Source organism: Pomacea canaliculata, linkage group LG7 (genome assembly GCF_003073045.1).
Source record: "Pomacea canaliculata isolate SZHN2017 linkage group LG7, ASM307304v1, whole genome shotgun sequence".
In the NCBI taxonomy this organism is placed as follows: Eukaryota; Metazoa; Mollusca; class Gastropoda; order Architaenioglossa; family Ampullariidae; genus Pomacea; species Pomacea canaliculata.
This window is the reverse complement of record NC_037596.1, coordinates 5,061,559-5,087,165: the sequence shown is the minus strand read 5'-3', so window position 1 is coordinate 5,087,165 and position 25,607 is coordinate 5,061,559. Positions and strand designations below refer to the sequence as shown.

At 39.9% G+C, this 25,607-nt stretch overlaps 3 protein-coding genes across 4 annotated transcripts; all 3 read left to right on the top strand.

The window, feature by feature from the left end:
• The first annotated feature begins 9,669 nt into the window (after positions 1–9,669).
• LOC112568275 lies at positions 9,670–11,084 on the top strand. The gene is made up of 2 exons (XM_025245509.1): positions 9,670–10,485; positions 10,830–11,084. The coding sequence occupies exons 1-2, from the start codon at positions 9,738–9,740 to the stop codon at positions 10,931–10,933; spliced, it is 852 nt and encodes a 283-aa protein (XP_025101294.1). The 5' UTR covers positions 9,670–9,737; the 3' UTR covers positions 10,934–11,084.
• A 1,285-nt stretch (positions 11,085–12,369) lies between these two features.
• On the top strand, positions 12,370–15,390 carry LOC112568280. The gene is made up of 2 exons (XM_025245520.1): positions 12,370–13,554; positions 14,663–15,390. The coding sequence occupies exons 1-2, from the start codon at positions 12,936–12,938 to the stop codon at positions 14,713–14,715; spliced, it is 672 nt and encodes a 223-aa protein (XP_025101305.1). The 5' UTR covers positions 12,370–12,935; the 3' UTR covers positions 14,716–15,390.
• A 4,769-nt stretch (positions 15,391–20,159) lies between these two features.
• LOC112568270 lies at positions 20,160–24,990 on the top strand. 2 transcript variants are annotated; one of them, XM_025245490.1, is made up of 3 exons: positions 20,160–21,096; positions 23,761–23,937; positions 24,177–24,990. In XM_025245490.1, exons 1-3 carry the CDS (start codon positions 20,502–20,504, stop codon positions 24,347–24,349), a joined length of 945 nt encoding a protein of 314 aa, XP_025101275.1. In that variant the 5' UTR covers positions 20,160–20,501; the 3' UTR covers positions 24,350–24,990. The 2 variants fall into 2 exon arrangements, with proteins under 2 accessions (XP_025101275.1, XP_025101274.1); XM_025245489.1 differs by lacking the exon at positions 20,160–21,096 and adding an exon at positions 21,104–22,744.
• Positions 24,991–25,607: the final 617 nt, after the last annotated feature.

The following is a 25,607-nucleotide window of genomic DNA, read 5'->3' as shown; positions in this document are numbered from 1 at the left end:
TTCACACCCAGGAAAAACTAATATGACTACATACTTAAAATCAAAAACACCCTTTACCGCCGCCAAACAATCGACAGTACAAAAATTCTCACATTGCTTGTAGGCAAAAAACTATTGCTTTCAAAAACATCAAGCTACAAGCATACTTCAAATCCATACGATTTTCGTCTCTATATAGAATTCAACGTCCTTCTCGCAAAATCAGCATCGTAATATGGATGACGAGAAAAAGCAGATTTCACTTGAGAAATCTGGCGGGGTTGCGGAGTCTTGCGGGAAGATGAACCACGAGCTGCGGACATTCTGCGATGATGACTGGCTGTTCTGGGCAACAACCTTCAAGTTCATAATGACGTTTCATCTGAAGAAAACGCGAAATAGCCTTACTTAAAAGAAGATTTTCAAAGCTTCTGAGCATTGGGTGAACCAGTAGTAATGAAAATGGAGTTTTCAAGCCATAGAAAAAGCTCACCCTGCTCACCAAGCTTCTAAGCTGGCACAGTAGCTCGGAAGAAAAACTTGATGGATACAGACAGATGTTACCTAGTAGCTATTAAAAAACATGGTTCTTTCTTGAAAGGGAAAAAATAACAGACATAATGATTCAAACTGTCAAACCGATTCTGTCTTTGTGTAAAAGCTGACTGGCGTTGCTAGTACATGTATACAACATGTAGCTTTGATACCCAAAATGTCACGGCTCTCAAGCCAATAAAATGGATTTTGGAAACCCAGGAAGGCTACCAGGCACCCTTGGTAAGCGACATCACATGGGAGAATACCATTGGTACAGAAAGGTATACTAAGTAGATAATAACATGTAGCTTTGATGCCCAAAATGCCACCGGCTCACCCAGCAAATAAAATGGAGTTTTGATAACCAGGAAGCTCACCCAGCTCACCCAGCTTGTAACCGACATCACCATGGAGAAATACCAAGTTGGCTAGCAGAACAGGTATCCTAATAGTATAACATGTTAGCTTTGATGCCCCAAAATGCTCACCCGGCTCACCGCAAACTAAAATGGAGTTTTGATAATCCCAGGAAGCTCACCCAGGCTCACCAGCTTGAAGCGACATCACCATGAGAAATACCAATTGGCTACAGACAGGATACCTAAGTAGTAATAACATGTAGCTTTGATGCCCCGAAAATGCTCACCCGGCTCACCAGCAAATAAAATGGAGTTTAGATAACCCAGGAAGCTCACCCAGCTCACCCAGTTGTAAGCCGACATCACCATGAGAAATACCAATTGGCTACAGACAGGTATACCTAAGTATAATAACATTAGCCTTTGATGCCCAAAATGCTCACCCGGCTCACCCAGCAAATAAAATGGAGTTTTGATACCCAGGAAGCTCACCCAGCTCACCCAGCTCACCAGCTTGTAAGCCGACATCACCATGGAGAAATACCAATGCTACAACTAATATAATCAGTACAGGAATACCTAAGCAAATGGAGTAATAACATGGAAGCCGACATCCACCATGAAATACCAATGCACAGACATTAACCTAAGATAATAAATGCCCCAAAAGCACCCGCCACCACAAAAAAATGATTTATTAAACCCAGGACTCACCCAGCTCACCCCTCACCCATGCTCACCATGGAGAAATACAGCAAACAGAATATCCTGAAAAAAACATTAGGAGTTCACCCAGCAATAAAAATGATAACCCAGGAAGCTCACCCAGCTCACCAGCTTCTAAGCCGACAGCAGCAACGCAAGGAGAAATACCTCATTGGCTACAGATAGGTGTACCTAGTAGCTATGTTAAACGAATAAAAAACAGGTAGCAGGGTTTGTCGAAATGTAAGCCTACTACGGTGTCTTAGAGAACCAGTTACACATCGACGAGGTGCTGCTCCGTCTGGACACAGGGAAGGCCAACATATTTAACTGTCCAGAAAATTTCTCTGGTCGTCGCAACGAGAGCTGCATTGCCTACTGGCGGTAAAAGAGACTTTCTTAGTCTGCACTGGTTTTGATGCCCCCAGGAAGCTCACCTTGCTCACCCAGCTTCTAAGCCGACATCACCACGGAGAAATACCTATTGGCTACAGACAGGTGTACCTAAGTAAGTAGCCCCAGGAAGCTCACCTTGCTCACCCAGCTTCTAAGCCGACAGCAGCACGGAGAAATACCTTGCAAAATATTTAAACTGTTTAGAAGTTTGACCAGTTCTCTAGTGGATGTTGAGGTGCTGTGGAAGCAAGCTAGCCGAATATTTAACTACATAAAGTCTTTCAAAAGGGTAGGATTCACTTCAAGCAGGTGACAGTATACGGTAGGTGTTGAGAAGATGAGTGACAACAAGAAACCTATGCAACACTTTCATCTACTACACCTTCATGCACAGCGGATTCCATCAAGAACCGTTCATTGCTGTCAAGGATGTCTTTGCAATCGCTCAGTTCCACGATAGGAATGGAACAGGAAAGTCATAAGAGCAAGAAACACCTGCTCCGCTCACGCCGAGAAAACTTAATATGCCGACTTACATGTTACTTAAAGTCAAAAACCTACCCTCGCAAACTATCGGTATATACATAAATTTCTCACCATGTTGGGCTTGTAGTCAAAAAACTACTTGCTTTCAAAACACTGGCGAAGGCGTCTTATGGCATGGACTTCAAATGGCCATACGATTTTCGTCTCTATATAGAATTCAACGTCCTTCTCGTATAAATCAGATCGTAATATGGATGACGAGAAAAGGATTTTTCACTTGAGAAATCTGTGCGGGTTGCGGAGTCTTGCGGAAGATGAACACGAGCTGCGGACATTCTGCGATGATGACTGGCTGTTTCTGGCAAGATACCTTCAAGTTCCATATGACGTTCCATCTGCAAGAAAACGCGAAGATGCCTTACTTAAAAGAGATTTTCAAAAGCTTCGTGAGCATTGGGGGTGAAAGTAGTAATGAAATGGAGTTTTCAAGCCATAGAAAAGCTCACCCTGCTCACCCAGCTTCTAAGCCGACAGTAGCTCGGAGAAAATACTTGATGGATACAGACAGATGTACCTAGTAGCTATTAAAAGCATGGTTCTTTCTGAAAGGAAAAAAATAAAGACATAATGATGTCAACTGTCAAACGATTTGTCTTTTGTGTAAAAGCTGACTGCGTTGCATAGTAAGTAGTAACAACATGTAGCTTTGTACCCAAAATGCTCACCCGGCTCATCAAGCCAATGAAATGAGTTTTATAACCCAGGAAGCTCACCCAGCTCACCAGCTTGTAAGCGACATCACCATGGAGAAATACCAATTGGCTACAGACAGCTATACCTAATAGTAATAACATGTAGCTTTATGCTCCAAAATGCTCACCCGCTCACCCAGCAAATAAAATGGAGTTTTGATAACCCAGGAAGCTCACCAGCTCACCCAGCTTGTAAGCCGACATCACCATGGAGAAATACCAATTGGCTACAGACAGGTATACCTAAGTAGTAATAACATGTAGCTTTGATGCCCCAAAATGCTCACCCGGCTCACCCAGCAAATAAAATGGAGTTTTGATAACCCAGGAAGCTCACCCAGCTCACCCAGCTTGTAAGCCGACATCACCATGGAGAAATACCAATTGGCTACAGACAGGTATACCTAAGTAGTAATAACATGTAGCTTTGATGCCCCAAAATGCTCACCCGGCTCACCCAGCAAATAAAATGGAGTTTTGATAACCCAGGAAGCTCACCCAGCTCACCCAGCTTGTAAGCCGACAGCAGCACGCAAGGAGAAATACCTATTGGCTACAGATAGGTGTACCTAGTAGCTATGTTAAACGAATAAAAACAGGTAGCAGGGTTTGTCGAAATGTAAGCCTACTACGGTGTCTTAGAGAACCAGTTACACATCGACGAGGTGCTGCTCCGTCTGGACACAGGGAAGGCCAACATATTTAACTGTCCAGAAAATTTCTCTGGTCGTCGCAACGAGAGCTGCATTGCCTACTGGCGGTAAAAGAGACTTTCTTAGTCTGCACTGGTTTTGATGCCCCCAGGAAGCTCACCTTGCTCACCCAGCTTCTAAGCCGACATCACCACGGAGAAATACCTATTGGCTACAGACAGGTGTACCTAAGTAAGTAGCCCCAGGAAGCTCACCTTGCTCACCCAGCTTCTAAGCCGACATCACCACGGAGAAATACCTATTGGCTACAGACAGGTGTACCTAAGTAAGTAGCCCCAGGAAGCTCACCCGGCTCACCCAGCTTCTAAGCCGACAGCAGCACGGAGAAATACCTTGCAAAATATTTAAACTGTTTAGAAGTTTGACCAGTTCTCTAGTGGATGTTGAGGTGCTGTGGAAGCAAGCTAGCCGAAATATTTAACTACATAAAGTCTTTCAAAGGGTAGGATTCACTTCAAGCAGGTGACAGTATACCGGTAGTGTTGAGAAGATGATTGAAACAAGAAACCTATGCAACACTTTCATCTACTACACCTTCATGCACAGCGGATTCCATCAAGATTCGTTCATTGCTGTCAAGGATGTCTTTGCAATCGCTCAGTTCCACGATAGGAATGGGAACAGGAAAGTCATAAGAGAAAGAAACACCTGCTCCGCTCACGCCGAGGAAAACTTAATATGCCGACTTACATGTTACTTAAAAGTCAAAAACCTACCCTCGCAAACTATCGGTATATACATAAATTTCTCACCATGTTGGGCTTGTAGTCAAAAACTACTTGCTTTCAAAACACTGGCGAAGGCGTCTTATGGCATGGACTTCAAGATGGCCATACGATTTTCGTCTCTATATAGAATTCAACGTCCTTCTCGTATAAATCAGCATCGTAATATGGATGACGAGAAAAGGAATTTTCACTTGAGAAATCTGTGCGGGTTGCGGAGTCTTGCGGAAGATGAACACGAGCTGCGGACATTCTGCGATGATGACTGGCTGTTTCTGGCAAGATACCTTCAAGTTCCATATGACGTTCCATCTGCAAGAAAACGCGAAGATGCCTTACTTAAAAGAGATTTTCAAAAGCTTCGTGAGCATTGGGGGTGAAAGTAGTAATGAAATGGAGTTTTCAAGCCATAGAAAAGCTCACCCTGCTCACCCAGCTTCTAAGCCGACAGTAGCTCGGAGAAAATACTTGATGGATACAGACAGATGTACCTAGTAGCTATTAAAAGCATGGTTCTTTCTGAAAGGGAAAAAAATAAAGACATAATGATGTCAACTGTCAAACCGATTTGTCTTTTGTGTAAAAGCTGACTGCGTTGCATAGTAAGTAGTAACAACATGTAGCTTTGATACCCCAAAATGCTCACCCGGCTCATCAAGCCAATAAAATGGAGTTTTGATAACCCAGGAAGCTCACCCAGCTCACCCAGCTTGTAAGCCGACATCACCATGGAGAAATACCAATTGGCTACAGACAGGTATACCTAAGTAGTAATAACATGTAGCTTTGATGCCCCAAAATGCTCACCCGGCTCACCCAGCAAATAAAATGGAGTTTTGATAACCCAGGAAGCTCACCCAGCTCACCCAGCTTGTAAGCCGACATCACCATGGAGAAATACCAATTGGCTACAGACAGGTATACCTAAGTAGTAATAACATGTAGCTTTGATGCCCCAAAATGCTCACCCGGCTCACCCAGCAAATAAAATGGAGTTTTGATAACCCAGGAAGCTCACCCGGCTCACCCAGCTTCTAAGCCGACAGCAGCACGCAAGGAGAAATACCTATTGGCTACAGACAGGTATACCTAGTAGCTATGTTATACGAATAAAAACAGGTAGCAGGGTTTGTCGAAATGTAAGCCTACTACGGTGTCTTAGAGAAACAGTTACACATCGACGAGGTGCTGCTCCGTCCGGACATAGGGAAGGCCAACATATTTAACTGTCAAGAAAATTTCTCTGGTCGTCGCTACGAGAGCTGCATTGCCTACTGGCGGTAAAAGAGAGTAGTAGCTTTGATGCCCCAAAATGCTCACCAGGCTCACCCAGCAAATAAAATGTAGTTTTGATAACCCAGGAAGCTCACCCGGCTCACCCAGCTTCTAAGCCGACATCACTACGCAGAAATACCAATTTGCTACAGACAGGTTTACCTAAGTAAGTAGTAATAACATGTAGATTTGATGCCCCAAAATGCTCACCCGGCTCACCCAGCAAAAAAAAAATGTAGTTTTGATGCCCCAGGAAGCTCATGCGGCTCACCCAGCTTCTAAGCCGACTTCAGCACAGAGAAAATACCTTTTGCCTACAGACAGGTGTACCTAAGTAAGGTAGTAATAACATGGAGCTTTGATGCCCCAATTCTCACCCGGCTCTGCCGATAAATAAATTTAAAAAAAAAATGTAGTTTTGATGCCACAGTAAGCTCACCCGGCTCACCCAGCTTCTAAGCCGACAGCAGCAACCAAGGAGAAATACCTATTGGCTACAGATAGGTGTACCTAGTAGCTATGTTAATGGAATAAAACAGGTAGCAGGGTTTGTCGAAATGTAAGCCTACTACGGTGTCTTAGAGAACCAGTTACACATCGACGAGGTGCTGCTCCTTCTGGACACAGGGAAGGCCAACATATTTAACTGTCAAGAAATTTCTCTAGTCGTCGCAACGAGAGCTGCATTGCCTACTGGCGGAAAAGAGACTTTCGTAGGCTGCACTGGTCACTAACAGTGAAAAAAAAAGCTAGAACGTGATAATAATTTCAGAAAAAGCTTCCTTTCCTTCAACTATTTAAACAAAAATATTTAAAGCTTTAAGATATTTAGTGAGGTTACTTATATAGAAGTAGAAATAAAACAGCTGGCAGCGTTCATCGAAAGATAGGCCGACTACTGCACCCTGAAGACCAGATATTGAAAGGCCAAAATATTTAACTGTTAAAGAAACTGACGCCTTTCGATGCGTTTATTAACAGAAAAAAAAGCAAGCATAATAATTTCAGAAAAAGCTTTGAACAAATTTCCTTCAACTATTTAAGCAAAAATATTTAAAGAGGACTGATAACTGTGTGTCGTCAAGAAAAATGGAAAACAGAAAGCAAAATATATATGACACTTTCATAAACAGCGGGCTCCACCAAGAGAGGTTCGTTCTGGTCAAAGATGTCTATGCAATCGCTCATTTTTTGCGGTGCAGATGGCATCAGGAGAATATTAAGAACAAATAACACCTGCTCACTTCACGCTGAGGAAACCTTAATAAGTCATCTTACACGTTACTTAACGGACGGAAACTTACCCTCACAAACTATCTCGATATACATAAATTTCTCACCATGTTCCGCTTGTTACTAAAGGTTACTAAAATTCATTACATTGGCGAAAAAATATGGCATCGACTTAAAGATGAAGATACGATTTGCATCTCTGTATAAACTTCAACGTCCATCCCGTGAACGTTACCACAATGGTAAGATGGATGCCAGGTCTCATGAGAATAATCTGAGGTGGTTGCAGAGGCTTGCGGCAGGTGGACACGACCTGGGCACATTCTGCAATGATGAATGGCAGTTTCTGGCCTGGTATCTTCAAGTCCCACATGATGTTCCATCTCAAAGGCAAGATGAAGATGACTTGATGAGAAGAGATTTCCAAATGCTCACTGCGCACTGGCGACGCATCTGATGCAATGTGCTTCTCCGGGAGGCTGATACTGCAGTGACTGTTGCTTCTAACGGTTGCTGTGGAGCTAGAACAACATTTTCAGTCTGGGAAGGCTTGGCTCCAGCAGAACTTTCTATCAAAGATACAGTCCACTCCTTTACCGACTGTTTGATTTTGTGAGGTGTTTTGAGCCTACCTTTTATGATGAATAAAGCACTCTTTTAAACAACTTTTTCTTTGCATGTTTCTGCTTATACTGGTGCAGTTGATGGTTGTCTTAAATAGGTGTGTCTGTATGCATATAGATCGCTTTAAGTCCGATTGACCATGGAGAGGAGCGCCGTTTAAGTAACCAAGCAAATGGGATTCCCTTTTAGTAATACTGCACATTATAGGACATTCCCCACTGAGCAATTTTATACATACTGCGGGATAACGAAACCGAATGTGATTACTAACTATAGACAATTTTTGCCTCGTCAACTTCAGATAAGAAGGCAGCAAAGCCTGGCTATTACTTGCCGCTGACTGTAGTTCAGATGTACGGTACACATGCAGTTTGGGGCTACTTACAGTTTACCTTACAAAGAACACGTGCTTCAGACCTTTTCGCATCAAAGACCATTTAAACACACCCAAAAGCAGTTTAAACATTCCGAGGACAATGTTCTTTATTTTTTATAACATTTATTAATTTCCAACTGTCTGCTACTATAGCACGATAAATGCCGACTTTCAGCGCGATGTTGACTGCTGGCAACCTTATGAATGTGCACTGGTGTGACGTAGTACATTGTTAGCGTGACGTAGTACACTTTGTGTGTTTGACGTAGTACACTGTTAGCGTGACGTAGTACACTTCGAGTGTTTGACGTAGTATACACTGTTAGCGTGACGTAGTACACTTTGTGTGTTTGACGTAGTATACACTGTTAGCGTGACGTAGTACACTTTGTGTGTTTGACGTAGTACACTGTTAGCGGGGGCTCGTTGATCGCAGTTGTGAATCGCGTACTTCGTTAGCGGATAATTAATTAATGAATGGGCTTTGCAGGCTGAAATTTAGAGGTTAGTTTTATATTGCCCATATCTAACGATATCTGAAAAAAAAAAACCGCAAATAATTCAGGTTGGACTTCAATGCAAGATGCTGGACAAACGAACTACAACCGCTTTACCGAAACTACTGACTGCTAGCAGCCCCGCCTCTTGCTCTGACCTTTGTAGCTGAGTGGCTGACGCGCTCCAGGCTAAGACAAGCATACAATCTAGAAAAGTGGAAGAGTAGTAACAGGGAATAAACACAGCCTGCTACTGGTGTGATTAAACTGTTCAATAATGGTGAACAGTCTGTGATACCGATGCCGTAAATCACTTAGGGAGGAAAAAAAAACCCCAAAACAAAACGAAACTGTTTTGCTTTCAGTTTTTTTTTCAACAAGAGCTATTTCTCGTTTGCTGACACAAAGTTGAAGAAATGAATTTAAATATCTGATGACTGAGAATGTGACATCACGTTGTGATTGAATCATGTCGATCTATGTACACCTCATCCTGCCTATCACACTGTCCTGCCTGTACTCTCCTGCCCATGGGAGGGCCTTATGATAGTCAAATGTCACATGTCACACTGACACCTGCTAGTAGAACATTCCATTCCACCTCGTGGTGTGTGTCGCTGTCACACTTTATAATGTATGTCCCTTCTACCTTCTTTAAACTTCTTTTAAATTTTATTTAAAATTATCTTATTATTATATTCTATATGCTATGGTTTGCAAGGGCTGAAATTGTACGGTCAGTTTAATCACCAAATGATTGATACAAATTTGAATAACTTCTGAGGGGACAAAAATCTGTTGAATAAAAATGTATTCATTAGGGAGGCGGACAGACAGAACTCCCCGCCCCCAGATCTCCAAGCTCCGCCTCTTGGCTGTTCGCCCACTACAACGCGTCTTGTCTCCAAGTGCTGTCGGAAACGGAAATTCCCTTTCCGATGCTGATGTAACGATGTAGTCACTCTGTCCGGCTGGTTTCGGTTACGAACAACTATTTCCCTCATCAATTTCCCCTACCGCTATAAATAGACTTTAGGAGGCATATAAGGTACCTGCAAGACATTTAATGATTTTAACATCATGCAGAATCAATCGCTCTACTCAATAATGAGTTCGAGGATCAGACTTCGTTTCGATCAGCGCTTTCATCAGTTGTGTGTTGATACAAGCTGGGTGGACACTGGAACAACATCAAGTGAATGTTCTAATAACTCAAATTCCAAACGACAAATATTTACGGTGTTTGAAAATAGTGGCCTGCATAAGCAGCCACGCCTGATATTTCGCGATGTCTATTCAATTGTAGAATATCGCGATACGACCAGCTCCTCCAAGCTCTTCACCATACAACAGAATTCCAAATCCAAGCATTCTGAGGAGAATGTTATCGACTTTCTAACAGATTTACTAAAGAGCGGTAATCTACCGTCTCAAATAATAAAAATTTATATCAATTTTTCGCCATGTTGGAAATGCAGCGAAAAATTGCGATCATTCATACAAGAGGCTCGAACAAAATACCGTATTTATCTAGGGATGGAAATAATCTTTCCATTCCTGTACAAAATTCGGAGACCATCTTGTGAAGATGGAAGTCATGCGATTCCTCACCCATTGCCATCTCCTTACGACCACGGCGAGAGCCTGGAAGGGCTGAAGAGTCTTGTGGACATCGGAGTAACTTTGCGAACATTCAACAAAGACGACTGGCTGTTCATAGCGAGTTTTCTGAATGTTCACTACGTTTACGAAGGGACGGCGAGACAGAGAGAAGACATGCTCTTGAAGGACGACCTCGAGCTTCTGATGAACCCGCCTTCACCTAAAGGTAAACTACAGACAACAATGTACATCATCTACAGATGGGTTGCTTTTCAAAAACTCCGCAAAAATGCTAGTAAATTATGAAAATCACTGTCTCATCATTCGTCTCTCCTTGCTTCTCTGTTAGTCTCTGATATGGTCAGACAACTTTAAGCATACGCAGAGTGGTAAACAAAGATACAGAAAATACAACAATAGAAACAGGATGTTAATACGTAAGCCAATGGTAACATTTCACTCTAAGCAATGTTAAGGTTAGTCAAAGGGTGCATTCACGTGTGAGGAAATGATCTTTGAGAAACAATGTTGAAATAAAATAAACATCTAAACTTGGTATTTGATCTCCAGGTCCCATGGCGACAGGAGCGAGAGGACCGAATGTCAGACTCCGCCAGCCCCTGATGGTGAACCCTGATGTCTTCACAATGGATGCTGTTAAATACAAACTATAAATCAGTCTGTACATCAGTCTGTATATCAAAAACATGTCAAGATGGATATTTTAACTTGCAAACCGTCAAAAGAATGTTTTTGGCATTTCGAAATTTCGAGCTGATGTATGTGAAGCAACAATTACAAGGAAATAAACCTTGGTCCATTTGATCGTCTGTTACTTTGAATGTAGCTTAGCCCACTCCGCGTGTGTAGTGCAATCTCACATTCACACCCATACATTTTCATACACGTACAATGACACAAGCATATACCCTCCAACTCCATACAAACGCACATACATATCAGAGCGAGAAAAAAAAGAAAGAGCTTTGAACTTTATTTGGTGACAATGGTGTAAAAATCGTCCTTTTAAAGGGCTCAAAGATGTCTTGCAAACCATATAAGATCAATTCTAATTGGTTTCTTAAAGCTTAAAAAAGAGTCAACATATCACGGTACACTTCTCCAAATATAAATCAACACGTGACCCACCATCTAGAATGGGGGAACAATATTATACCTGCAACACTAAATGTAGGAGAAGAATCGCGAGTATTACTTCTTAATACATCATATAAAACACAGCTTATACAATAATAATAACATTATACACAGATGAACCTAACAAGCAACACGTGGTCTACAGAATGTAATATATAATGATCATGAAAGATATGTTGCTAGAAGTTTCTCCCAGCTTGCAAAATCCATCTGAAGAAACTGTAATCCTGGCTGTATATGCCCCTGTCCATACCACAGTTCCAGTCGAATAACGAATCTGATAGACACGAGTCTTTCTGGTTTGGTGCTTGTGGGGAGCCTGCAGAATGTTTCTTGGAAAACCCTCAATGAGGGCACAAACCGTCGGAAGGGAAGCAGTGCAAGTCCACCGATATTATATAATAATAGACACCGATATAAGAAAAGAACTATGTTAAGAAGATTTCCAGGATATATAGTAAGACAAACACCAACTACAATTTCAAAATAAACAGGATGTGAACCAACACATGCATGTGTATGTAGTAGGTAGGTGTTATTTCTTGATTCTTACTTCAAGAACATTCAACAGAGGAAGAAAGCTAGCATTGCAGCCACTTACCGCAGTTTTGTTAGCTAGTATCGTATGAAATAATTTCGATAAATTTAAATAATATCATTAAAATCTAGAAAGAAAGAAAGAAAGAAAGAAAGAAAGAAAGAAATTAAAAAAGCAAACTGTCATCATGCCAAAGGGTGAAGACAAACTAACAGAAAAAGCAACAGCTACAATACGCTGAAAATTCTGTACACATGTGTGATAAACTTAAAACAGCAACATCATCAAAATAATCATAATAATAATAATAATAATAATAATAATAATAATAATAATAATAATAATAATAATAAATAAATAAAACAATTGGAAGAATAAGAACACTATAATATTTTCCTCTTTTTTAAATTCCATATCAGTTTAAATTTAAAATTATGGCATAAGAATAATTGTTTTATGCGCGAACTATGTTGTAAAATTACATTACATGAAGACAAGTTGTATTTATTAACTTTATTTTAAAACTATATTTTTAGTTGCTCAGCCCTTTGTGTGTTCCTATTGTTAGAAAAAGGGAATGCCCGTTGCCAAAATATTGTACTCAGCTACTACTGTTTGATTATCTCAACTACTAAGAAGCTTTGCTATGTATGGACGACATCTACTTCCATTTTCGATAGTGATGTTTTGCAAATGTTACTTCAAAGATTGGCAAAATATATTTATAGAACTGGGAATGCCTACTGCGTTGCCCAACACCACATAGAGATGATATAAAGACTGGACACCTGTCTCATTTGGTCCTAACAGCTTCAGCTTATGATCTTCACGAGGAACTTAGTTTCTGGAAGATATTTTGCAACCTGCTTTAAATAAGTATTTCTAATATATCTAAGTGAGGACTGGTGTTGAGAGGAGACATCACTTAGGTGTGAAGTGGAGAAACAGATCCTGAGAATATATAATTCAAACTCCACAGTATGGAGATAAGGGACAATTACAGGGAGGTGATGAGCACGTTCATGACCAATGGTGTACACGGACAGGTGTGGTCCAAGACTGTGTACGCTGTGGCTCACTACAGCAGCGGCGGTGCCACTCGGTATTTTACAGCCAGGAATGTCAACAGACTGTCTCATGCCGAAAATGGTGTTATCAACCATGTAGAGGACTTGCTGACCAGTAGAAAACTCACTTCTCCCAAAATTAAGCTGTACCTCAGCTACTCTCCTTGCCATGAATGCAGCCAGAGAATCGTCAACCTTCTGACCACCGCCAGGTGGTGTCATCACATCGCCCTGGAGGTCGAGATCGTGTTCTCGGCTCTGTATCGGATCAGACGACCCTCTTGTGAGAAGAATCCATCCTGTCATCGTCATCTTCCTTCGTACGATGACCACAGGTTGAATGTTGACGGGCTGAAGAAACTGTTCCGGACACCTGGTGTCGTCCTTCGCACATTCACCCAGAGAGACTGGCTTCAACTGTGGATCGCTCTGGGCTTTCCTCCCTTGGACATTGTTCGGTTCAGCAGCCGAAGTGAGGTAGACGACTTACTTAAAAAGGACTTTGAACAAACGATGGGCATGATCCGTACAGGTAAGCTGGCTTTGCAGCTGCTTCTTTTTTATTTGTTTGTTTGTTTATTTATTTAGTTTGACCCGTTATGACTTTTGATTTTTATTGCTTAAGCCCTAATAGAATCTATAATTTTTAATTTCGTTAATTTTGAAGAGAACATAAGTGTTAATTAAATATGTAACTAATGTAAATAAGTATACTCTCACACTGGGGCGATATGTTTTAGGCGGGTAGAAACGCGTTTCATCAAACGGTCCCATCCTGCCTGATGCACTCATTTCCTCCCTAAACTGTGTTGTACAGCGACTGATTGGGATAATCTCAATGACAGAATCTCAAATATGTTAGACTTACCTGTTAGTACAACAGGTGACTGCTGTATAGAAGACATACACAGTTGTCATTCATTTTAGCACTGCAGAAACAAAGCATGGTCATGTCATATTCCCCTCTGATGAAGTAAAATCCTGTCATGAAAATGTCACACACTACAGAACCATGACAGAAAGGCACAAGAATCGTCTGGCACATGGCGACTGTCTGTAGCTTACCACAATAACTGCCAGCAATGAAAACTCGTATTTCACCTGTTTTCCAGGAACTCTTATTTCGTACTTGTCACATAAGGGTACACACTCCGGGTAGCAAATATATCTCCAAGCCGTAGTGTGCGTGTCCTGATATTTTCAACTTGTAATTCTAAATCGAAACTGAGCTGTTGATTTCCGCGAAGTACTTCAGCTGACCTCGCAGATTAAAAGTTATTTTTATTTCTGAACAACACAGCTAAGAGCGATTTCTCAGTAGTGTACATGTCATAGAATACCAAGAAAACGTGAGACAAGAAATTCTAACCGAGCTTGACAGTCTTATCCTTTATGTTACAAAGGTTGTTTTCGGTTTTTTGTTTGTTTGTTTTGTTTTTTGTTTTGTTTTGTTTTGTTTTGTTTTGGTTTTGGTTTCTGGTTTCTGGTTTTTGTTTTGTTTTGTTTTGTTTTTTTTGTTTATTTTTTTTTGGGGGGGAGGGGCAGAGGTCATGGGGTCTATAGTAAAAGAGGCTTATGTATATATTTCGTGATAAAGTTCAAGAGCATTATAATATTAAAAATATTTCTTTTATTAACAGAGCCTGTGTCTACATGGCTACAGTTGCTCCAACTTCTGATAGAAAGGTTGTAGCCTGCGTACGGTGACAGCGCCAGCTAATTCTCATTCCCTCGGAGACCGCGAAGACAACTCCGAAAGCAACGCGAGGACTTACAGAAACATTCCTGGATTGTGATGAGACTGCTAACATTACTCACCGTCAGTGAACACATGTAGGATGTGAACGGTGATCTCATTGTGTGTGTTGGTCATTCGACTACACGAGCGATGCTTTTGCCTTCCTTCGATATAAAAGTAGGGGAGACAACTGCAAGAAAATAGCATTGCCACTTCCGTCCCTCATGATTGTCTCCCCTGGTACCAGCTGACTCGGCAGCACCACGAAATTCCTTGGTTGTTTGCAAGCCTTGAACACTGTGTGGGTGGCGTGACATAAGATTTATATGTTTTTACATTTCCAACATTTCCGCCTTCAACCCTGCCATTGACATCTCCGCTAACTACTTCAGATGAGACTGGTACAGAGTCGGCAGCTGTGATGCAATAACAACTATTTTTTAAAAGATAATATTATGAACGTTGTCTTTAAAGTTACCTTTTATACCTCATTCAGATTTTTTTATTTGAAATTGTCATTACATTTGTATTCAATATGTCTGATATATACATGAATAGAAAAATTTTAATGAGTATTTAATCTTTATGAGTGAATATTTGTTTGTTGAGATAAAATGTAAGTTCACCTCTTTGATGCTTTCATGAAACATTTTATAAAGTATTGTTAAACTATAAGTAATAAATGATTTTTTAAAGTAAAATTTATTAATTATTTTCGGTGTGCATCAAAAGCAAAGCACATTTATAAACTTTCTAGCACTGGGTACATGGGGAGAGAAATGTTGATGCGTTAGGTCCAGCTGCCATGACAAGATATGAGACAGAGAGCTGTCAACAGACCTTATTAAAATAACAAAGTGTTGTTGAGGACATCGTTAAAAGACCCTGGACTGAGTCTGTAGTCTTCCTACAAACATTACTGCCGTGCACTGATTGCCTTTTCTCTCCACTGAACCACTTTCTAAACAACCGAGGTCTGGAGAATTAATCTCAAGGTAGACAAACTGTCTCCAACGGATAGATAGACTTGAAGTTTCCTTTATTGATAAGGGCTAAGCCCATTTCATTATCCTCTTCATCATTATCTTTCTGATAAATTGGAGCTTTCGGGAGAAACATAATGTTAACTGGTAATAATAATAATATTGACACTCAGTATGTGACAGGGCGTGTGTGTGTGTGTGTTGACTCGTCAACTTTAGACAATGTTTACATTCAAGTAATAATCTGTTTCGATTCAAACTAGTACCATAATGTTTCAGGACTATGATATGCACTGTATACATATAGTACAGAGGAAGGGATTAAAAATACGCCATTAAATAATATTTAATTTTGCAATGAAAGACATGTCAGAAATAATAAATAATAATATAAATAATTTTTTTTGTCGTTGCAAATGACATGTGCAAAGGGATCCCGTATAATTTACAGGCCTCAGCATCTGGTATTTTATAATTTATCAACCACAATAGTCAATACATCCTTTCTTAGTGACAAAGATATTGCTGCTGGCTGCAGATGAAAGACATAGAAGACACTGCGCCCTACATTTCACAGGCAGGACAAGCGACAGTTTGGGGAGAGAGCAAAGCGAGACGACAGGCTCACTGGTAGTTCTCGAGGCAGTCACAAATGTAAGACAATTATAATTAGCTATGGTACATAACAACCAGAGCTGCATCCATTGTGAGGCTGGTGACCTAGTATGAGTGCCCTAACATGAATCACAATGGGAATTTCCTATTACTTTACGTTCTTCACAACATTCCAGAATCCACAACAACAAAATTAACTATTGTATAGAAAAAAGAACCAAACAAAGAATAAAATATTCACCACGACGTATAATACAAATCTATAAATACTGGTTTACTTCATGAAAAATCGTAAACATGCTTCATCGCAATATAAAATGTCAAATGCACAAGTATTTATAGCACTTATGTCATTGGTAAGCATCCTTCACCGACTGGTATAGCTCTGACTCAAAGTTACGTAACTGCACGTGATGCATGTATATAAGGGAAGGAAGCTGGACGATGCACGGTCTACACTGAAGGCTTTACATCCATGGACACAAAGGCAGGCAGACTCCACTGCACAGGAGCAAGTGAAATAAAGAGTGACACAAGGTAAGTCTTGATTCTACATTCTGTATATTATGTATGATTCACACGCTCACACACACTCAGATGCACACACACTCGCATATGCACACACACACTCAGATGCATACACACTCGCATATGCGCACACACACACACACCCAGATGCACACACACTCGCACGCCCACATACATTTAGTCTTAATTATTCTGCTCTGCGTACTGACCATCCTTAGTTTTAGGGTATCTCTCAAGTGAAGAAAAGTAAAATTGTTTTTGACTGCTAGGATGGATGGGGAAGGGTAAAAGTTAAAGTAAAAAGAGAAATTAGACACACAACCTTTAATGGACGAATTGTCCGTGATTCTGTGCGACAACATTTGTTAAGTATTGCTAAATAGGTAAACTTTTTAAGCCTTGTGCGCATGCGTGGCTTCACTGTCAAGTGCAAATGTTATTTTTCAGGATACGTTCACGCGACCATCTACATAGAAGACATTGCCGTGCTTCAATTTGCGCACTCTAGTCCTGGGGAAATCTACTTTCTTTAAAGAAAATAAATCTTACTTCAAGCCATCTCCGACTAGAACGACGCAAAGAATAAGCTTGAAAGTGGTTTTAACAGGTTAAGGTAACAGCTTCCAGACATCAATTAAAGTAAAAAGAGCAAACAAAATAGTCTGACCATGAAGATATTTCATGATGAATATACAGAAGCCTTCCGTGTGTTTAAGACAAATGGTGTACACGGAGAAGACTGGAGGAACCCAACGTACGCAGTAGTAATGTACACACGTGACGGCAAACTTCGATGCGTTCGAGCCAAGATTGAGGGTGGGGACCACGTGGAGGATTATTTTACTTGGTATTTCGAGAACTTGCTGAGAGAAAACATAAGCCCATCAACAATAAAGATGTACATCAGTAATTCTCCATGTGCTAAGTGCTCCCAGAACATCATTAGGTTTTCTCAGTTATCTGGGTGGAAGTTTGAGATCGTGGTGTCAGCATTGTACAACATCTGGCGACCATCTTGTGTGAGGAACCCTTCCTGCTATTGGCATGTGGATCTTGTTTCTCCTGACATCCATGATGCTAATGTCCGGGGGTTGGGAAACCCAGCACTGCCAGTAGAGTCACCCTAAGCACGTTCAACGCACAAAGACTGAAGGATCTTGGCATCCTCTTGGGCGTTTCACCCGCTACAGATAATGGTCGACCAGAAGAAGAAGATGATTTGTTATGGAATGACTTCGAGGAACTTATGATTGACTTGGATTGAAACGACATCAGCTAAATGTTTATAGCTTTTAGCAGTCGTATCCACATGCAGGATACTATAAATGGGTGATGTGAAAAATACATCCCATTCTAATTATCATTTCAGAGTGGTGAATGACCTAAGTCATAAATAGTTTAGAGATATACTTTACAGAGTTTGTGTCAGTTTTCACAAATTTACGACAGAAAAATACACACAAGATAAGATTATGCTTGCTTTGTCACTAAGAAAGGAAACAGATTATTACTTGAATGTAAACATTGTGTAAAGTTGACTGGTCAACACACACACACACACACACACACGCACGCACGCACCACACACACAAACACACACACGCTCTGCTTTATTTGTAAATGTGTAATATGTGTCAGCCCCATCTTCTCGGCAGTAGCAAGTATAAATAAATAATCGAAATCGAAAATGTGTGTGGAGATGTCATGTTGATTTGATGTCGATGCTATGTGAGATGATGTGGATGGTGTAGTACACATACACTGACATGTAAGACAATAAAAGTGTGTTCAGCACTGTATCGCAGTCAAAGCCAGGCTCACCGCGTAATGTAAGTAATGGAAACACGATGACACAGTCCACTGCCGCCATGTTGCAAAACTGAACAAAGACGACGACGGGAAGATAGAAGAATCGCAGGCAGCGCGGCCTGTACTTTAAATGAAAGTGAAAGTGGCGATGACAGCAGGAGAGTTCTGTTTTCTGGGAACACATGTCGTGCTTTGCCCAGGAACTGGGTGTTCAACTGAAATAACAGCTCTAGGTTTGCACCCCACACGAGGGTGAACATGCGTGTGTATTTGTGTGTGTGTGTGTGTTTATATGTGTATGTATTTATGTGTGTGTATGCTTGCCTGCATGCGCCGTTACATTTTTCAAGGGCTCGGTATAAATTGAAGCTGAACTGCCTCAATTAGACTTTGTACTTCTGTGGATTTCGTGCGATTTTTACATTTGATGTTAAGTAGGGCCTCGATTGACTCAAGCTATTCTCTCCCTTTGACAAAATGAGTTGCTAGCGGTAATGTATAAATACAATAGAACAAATACAATGCAATAAATACAATACAATAAATACAATACAATACAATACAATACAATAAAGGTTTTGGTCAGCGTGAAGGAGAAGCGCAATAACGCTATCTGAAGTGAAAAACAGAAGAAAAGAGAAATAATGGGAGGTTAGTTAATTTGAAAAAGACAACAGAGAGAAATCATGTAGAAGAAATTAAGGCGTTTTTTGGAGGAGAATATAAGTCCATATATGATTTGACTGCAATTCTCTCTGGAAACTATCTGCACATAGGTATATATACATGTACTGTATATGTAAGATACTTCTCAATCAAATCTTATATAAATGTATAAAATGTCTTTTTAATTTATTGAAACATATATGAATTATCTTCTTCCGATTTTAACGATGTGTTAAACCATGTTTAACGAAAGCATCAATAAGTTAGCGAAAAGTCATGAATAAAAAGTTGGTTATTCGCTTCTCTGGATCTCTTTTGGGACACACCCGTCAGTAAATATCTGCTGATCCAAGTATGACACACGGCGGCTTTCTTTAAGTCCTTTGACACCAGAACCAGGACAGTGGGTGACTCCAAGGTTCCTTTGCCATTCGTGTTTGACTTCTGGCGCTGGCAAGGTAGGTTATTTTTGTACTGATTAAATTGTTAACTCGTCTGCCTGCCTGCCTGCCTGCCTGCCTGCCTGCCTGCCTGTCTGTCTGTCTGTCTGTCTGTCTGTCTGTCTGTCTGTCTGTCTGTCTGTCTGTCTGTCTGTCTGTTGAGGGTAAGAAAAGGTAAGCGAGGTAAGTGTGTAGACAGTACACACAGTGCATAGTAGTGCAATACATATATTACACACATCATATACATCACAGACTGTACACACACATGCGCTGTATTACTCTGTATTCTAAACTTTGCTCTGAACAATGCTTATTTTTATTTTGTTATCCAGATTGGCCATAAAGACATGACATTTTTCTCGAAACCTAACACCACATTACCAGTTAGAAAAATATAACGAAACCAGCGACCACAGCAAAGTAAAGCCCGATGAGTTGGCTCTCAAAATAAAAAATGGGAAATTTCCCAAACTTCGTCAAATAGAACTTGGGACTGAGCATACTTATCTAGTGCAGGTCAACTTACATTTAAAATATCTCTAGCTCATAGCACATTATTTTCAACTAAATACTTTGTGTGCACCAAAGCTGTCGCAGTTCTGAATCAGAGGGACACAAAGGTAGAAGTAAATTTCTTGATCAACTTCGTGAGAGTGTTTTATCAAATTCAAAGGAAAAAGGAGGGCTTATTCTCACAATGGCAATTACAACAGACGAGTTCGCTGAAGTTCTGAAGACCTTCATTAGAGGTGAAGGTCATGACCTGGGCTGGAATAAGCTCACTTATGCTGTGGTACAATACACATCCGGCGGTGAGACTCAGTATTTCGTAGCTAAGAACATACCTCCAAGACACACAGAAGATGCTGTCATCGATCATCTAAAAGGCCAGCTTGAGAGACAAAAACTAGATTCTCCAAACATCAAAATATACATCAGCTTCTCGCCTTGCCATCAATGTAGCCAAAAGTTGATAGCACTTTTGGACCATGCCAAGTTAAATTACAACATAGACCTGAAGGTTGAAATTGTATTCGCAGGGCTGTATCGTATATTTCGACCTTCGTGTATAAGCAACTTTACGAACTGTGTGAGTCATTTGTCTCGTTTCCCTTTCAAGCATAATGGGAAAAATGTTCAAGGGATGATGAATCTGCACAGCAAAGGTGTTCACCTTCGAACATTCGATGATCAAGATTGGCTTGATCTTCTAAAAGGCTTGAACCATCTCAAGAACAAGGATGAATTGCTAAAGAAGGATTTTGAACTCATCATGGAACTTTCTCCCGGTGGTAAGGCAAACGTTATGTTTTTATGTACATGTATTTTAGACTTTAATTTTGTTTGGATGCCCTTTTAAATCAGATGTTACTTTGTAGCCACCAAGTGACTAATAAGAATGCAAAGCGTATGGTTAATATCTTAAAGAAAGCACAGAGAATTTATGTATTTAGCAGATATGTGGCGACCAGGACCGAATCACATTCACAGGGTTTGCTCAATCACCACTCATATTGTTCTAATTTTCCTCTGCTTCAATCGTTGTTAGAGTACATTGCCCCTGAACATGCTTATATTTACCTTTTCAAGATGTAACAGGGGCTCAAAGTACTTCGCGAAAGGAATTTAGACATACATCAATTGAAAGAGTAGGATGTGGTAGGAATCGCCATAAAGAATTTGTGAACTCTTGGAGCAAAACAAGAGAAAATTACAGTAGCCACATTATTTACATAAAAATAAAAGTACATAAGAAGTTGTTGGCAGTGTTAGAAGAAAGCTACTACTGAACACCAATTTGTCTAGTGGCATGTCGCATGTCTCAGTAAAACCAAGTTTCCAGGTTGGAAAAGCAAATATAACATCTGTCGAGCCTACTCTTTTAAAAAAAATGAGGCAGACACGTAACAAAATAAGGATTTCAGTGCTAAACCTTTCATGTTATGCCTGGCACTGAGGTGTCACGGAAAAACCCGGATAGACAGTGTCGCCGCCTACACGCAGACTTGGTCGATGACATGACGCACACAGGTGTGTATTGGTAACTAGCCGGTCAGGTGGAGCTTGGCTGTTGACTCCTACCTAGAGTCAGTAATGTCGGCTGTAAAAAAGCCAAAACCAAAGAGAACGAGGCTTCATCACATTTGGTCTGACGAGGTAAACAAGCGCGACACCTAGTGACGCCTGTGTCTGAGTCAAGATCTCAACTCGCACCACAAGGTCTTCACTGGCAGGTGTCCATGTCATCAAGGTAATTACTATCAAGTGTCCAGATCATCAAGGCAATTACTATCAAGTGTCCAGGTCATCACTGCAACACCGATCTACGGCAATTGACTATGAATACTGCAGAGCAATTGTTCATTAAAGAGTTCAACGCATTCATGCCAAGTAATGAATACAACGGGATTCATGATATGTATGCTGTTGCACAGTACACACGAGGATCCAAAACAAATTATTTCAGAGCGGATACCAAGTTTGAATTCTTCAACCAAATACACCCAGAAATTACTGTAATGGAGCACTTGCTAGAACTGCTTAAGAGTCAAGACCTGGATTCTCCAAACATCAAGATATACACCAGCGATGCTCCTTGTCATGAATGTTGTCAAAAGTTTCTGCAGCTTCTGCAAACCGCCAATTTGTATCACAATCAAGACCTGCAAATTGAAATTGTATTTTCGGGGATACATCGCATCAAACGACCTTCTTGTGTCAAAGAGAACAGTTGTAGTTTACATCTTTCTCAAATTTCTGACAACCAACATCAAGTCAACGTGGATGGACTGAAGGCACTGTACAACACGCGGGGTGTTCGCCTTCGTCCCTTCACAGACCAAGACTGGCTGGATCTTCTAAGGGCTTTGTGGCGCCCGAAAACGAAAGATGAAATACTGAAAAAAGATTTCGAGCAAATAATGAATTTTAACTCCACGAGTAAGTTGATTTTTATCGTTTTTATGCCAACCGGATTGTTTTTTTTTTTCTCACTAAAAAAAAAACAAGTAGTTTAGTGAATTATTTATGATAGCGATTTATCCAAAAGCAAACGATTAAATTTAGCATTATGAGTAGTATGGAGAGAATTATTCTAATACCAGTTTCGAAAGTAAAACGTTAGGATGTGCAAATCGAAAATGGTGTTTCTTAGAAAGAACTCAGGTGAGAGGGTTAGAGGGCGAGGGGGTACCAAGTACAACTGTGTCGCACAGCGAAACACATCCACTTGTCAACATTGTAGAATTTTCTCTTATTTAAAAAATAAAATGCCACGGCTACTTTCGAATTCCCCGGCATAATTAACTTGGAGTTTACAATTTGAGCAACAGGTGTGTTATCAGTCTTCGCATGATTTTTTATGCGTCTGTACAACTACAGATAGAAACTTCTCCGCACAAATATATTTGCATTTCAAGGGTTTCGTTCCTCATCAGATTTATTTATAGTAATACATTTGTTGATGTTTGAACAGTTTAAAGGCAGCATAGTTTTTAGATGTCTTTCGCACAATATATAAAAAAGTAAGAAAGATTATTATTTAATTTTGCAAAAATTAATCATGACAATCTGGAAATTCGTTTCTTTCCTCTAATTATTTGCTTCAGTGATTTTCGTGTGTACATGTATACAACACTATCACTATTCAAGGCTATTTATTCTGTAAAAAACATTTTCTATAGACCTTCCTATTATTAACCGATTTAATAATTAATATAGGGACAGGGTAATTTTAATCCAGAACAAACAAAAAAATATAGTTGTAGGTCTACATATCGCTAGGTTAATCAGATTAATCGATGGCATTCAAAATTTCTCTTATTATTCTACTTGAAAACATGAAACCAATGAGAACATTGATATCAGCTAAATCAGCTCGATAGAATAACTGTAGTAATGTGCTTTTAGAAAGAACTGCACATAGAGGTGATGAGTATTTGTACTCTCTTCACCAGTTGATCAGATCGAGCAGTCGTCTCAGTGCACCACCGCAATGTCCTTGAGTCCCACCCAGAAAAGTGAATCAGACGAGCCTGGGTACGTGAGCCTTGACAAGCAGAACGAGCCTGACATGCGCACGACACCGGAAGTTTGTGCAGGCAGTGACGAGGAAGAGGAAGACGGAATAACAGGCGAGGACATAAATAATATAATTGATCTTTTCTGTAAACAAAGTGATAAGATGCATTTTATTAGCTTATAATATGAAAACTCACAGTTTTCTTTGCCGATAGCGTGCGTGTGTGTGTGTGTGCAGTCAGTAACACTTCTCACAAGTTTATGAGTTTTAGATACTCGTGTTTAGAAATTAATAAATATAAATTGAAGATGGGTTAAAACATGATGGTTTTAGATTTTTCTCTGTCCATAGCTCGCAAAAGGAAGAGGGAAGATGAAAGTGGCGAAGATGAAAGACGAGACAAGAAATTAATGAAAGAGAACGAACGAAAAGAGAAAGGAGAATACCAAGAAGAACAAGTAAAAGCAGATGAAGTAATTATTCACGAAGTGGTAACACCTGAGGAAGTGGAGGCAACGAGTTAAGAACAATCAATAGCAGATGTTAAGTGTTATTGACTGTTGGTAAACTTGTAAACAAGACGATGCTCACAATCTATTGTTTCAATTTTGAGCACACATAAGAACACTTCAGACACGGCATTTAAAGTGTAACTAACTTGTATGTAATTGATAAATAAATTAATGACTGTGTGTAATATCAAATAAGGTGTTAATGAAGCAGTTTGCTCTACCTGTGCTCTTACAGAGAAGAAGCAAAGCTACAAGTACAAGAACTACTTTACATGTACAAGTACTACTTTAAAAATGTTTTAACATTTGCACAATAACTAATGTGTATGTATGGTGTATGGTTTTATAAGACTTGATTATGCATTGATAAAAAAATATTGTTTTAAAATGTACATTTCCAATTTTAACAAGTAAACACACACCAACTTGCTCAGTAATGTCCTTTGTGAATGACCAAAAAAAAAAATCACGAAAACCCTTTATGTACAGAATGTTGTGTTGTGACATTATATATATACATAGAAAAGTGTAAGTACGTAAAATTTAACTCTTAATAACAGAATCGAACATAGTATCAACACAATTTTTTTAAAGAGTGAATATTAAATTCTTTACTGTATTGTAGGCAACTAAAACTTTCCTCTCTAAAAAAATATTTAACGCACATGTTTAGCATAATTTTCTTTTTCATTTCCACCTGTTGTTAGGTGTCGTTCATACTCATCTCGATACTTGCTGGTATAAATTGAAAAGCAGAAAAAAATCTTTCTTTACACATGGATAATGAAAGCAAATTTTAGTCAATGCGCTTAAAAATTTATATATATATATATTTCACTTCAAACATTCATCTTGATTTAAAATAAAGCATTTTTTTCCCGTTTCCACTAAGTTTTTCATACTTTTACATATTTAATTATCCAGTAAAGTGTTATGACAGATATCAACTTATGTCTGTAAATTGCTATGTGACAACTATTAACTTAAGGTTGTAAACGAATATACGACAGCTATCAACACCTGGCTTTAACTGAACCGTAAACATAAACACGCAGATCAGATATTGTTAAATACAGACAAGGTAAAAACAAAATGGCAGCCCAAGCACGGTTAGAATCAAAGAGCTTTATATATTATGTCACTCACACACCATAAACAACATATTCACATATCTCATCTACTTCATTTTCGGCATCAGAAAATGTTTTCTTCGCTTTCAGTCTTTCACTTTCCGTCTGCCATGTCGCGCGACCAAATACCAGAAACTGAG

Excerpts from the sequence above, each read along its gene's own strand:
- LOC112568275 (XM_025245509.1), top strand. The coding sequence starts at position 9,738 with ATGCAGAATCAATCGCTCTACTCAATAATGAGTTCGAGGATCAGACTT. Across the intron at positions 10,486-10,829 it reads GAACCCGCCTTCACCTAAAG|GTCCCATGGCGACAGGAGCG; the intron begins GTAAACTACAGA and ends TTTGATCTCCAG.
- LOC112568280 (XM_025245520.1), top strand. The coding sequence starts at position 12,936 with ATGGAGATAAGGGACAATTACAGGGAGGTGATGAGCACGTTCATGACC. Across the intron at positions 13,555-14,662 it reads GATGGGCATGATCCGTACAG|AGCCTGTGTCTACATGGCTA; the intron begins GTAAGCTGGCTT and ends TTTTATTAACAG.
- LOC112568270 (XM_025245489.1), top strand. The coding sequence starts at position 22,144 with ATGAATACTGCAGAGCAATTGTTCATTAAAGAGTTCAACGCATTCATG. Across the intron at positions 22,745-23,760 it reads AATGAATTTTAACTCCACGA|TTGATCAGATCGAGCAGTCG; the intron begins GTAAGTTGATTT and ends TCTCTTCACCAG. Across the intron at positions 23,938-24,176 it reads AGAGGAAGACGGAATAACAG|CTCGCAAAAGGAAGAGGGAA; the intron begins GCGAGGACATAA and ends CTCTGTCCATAG.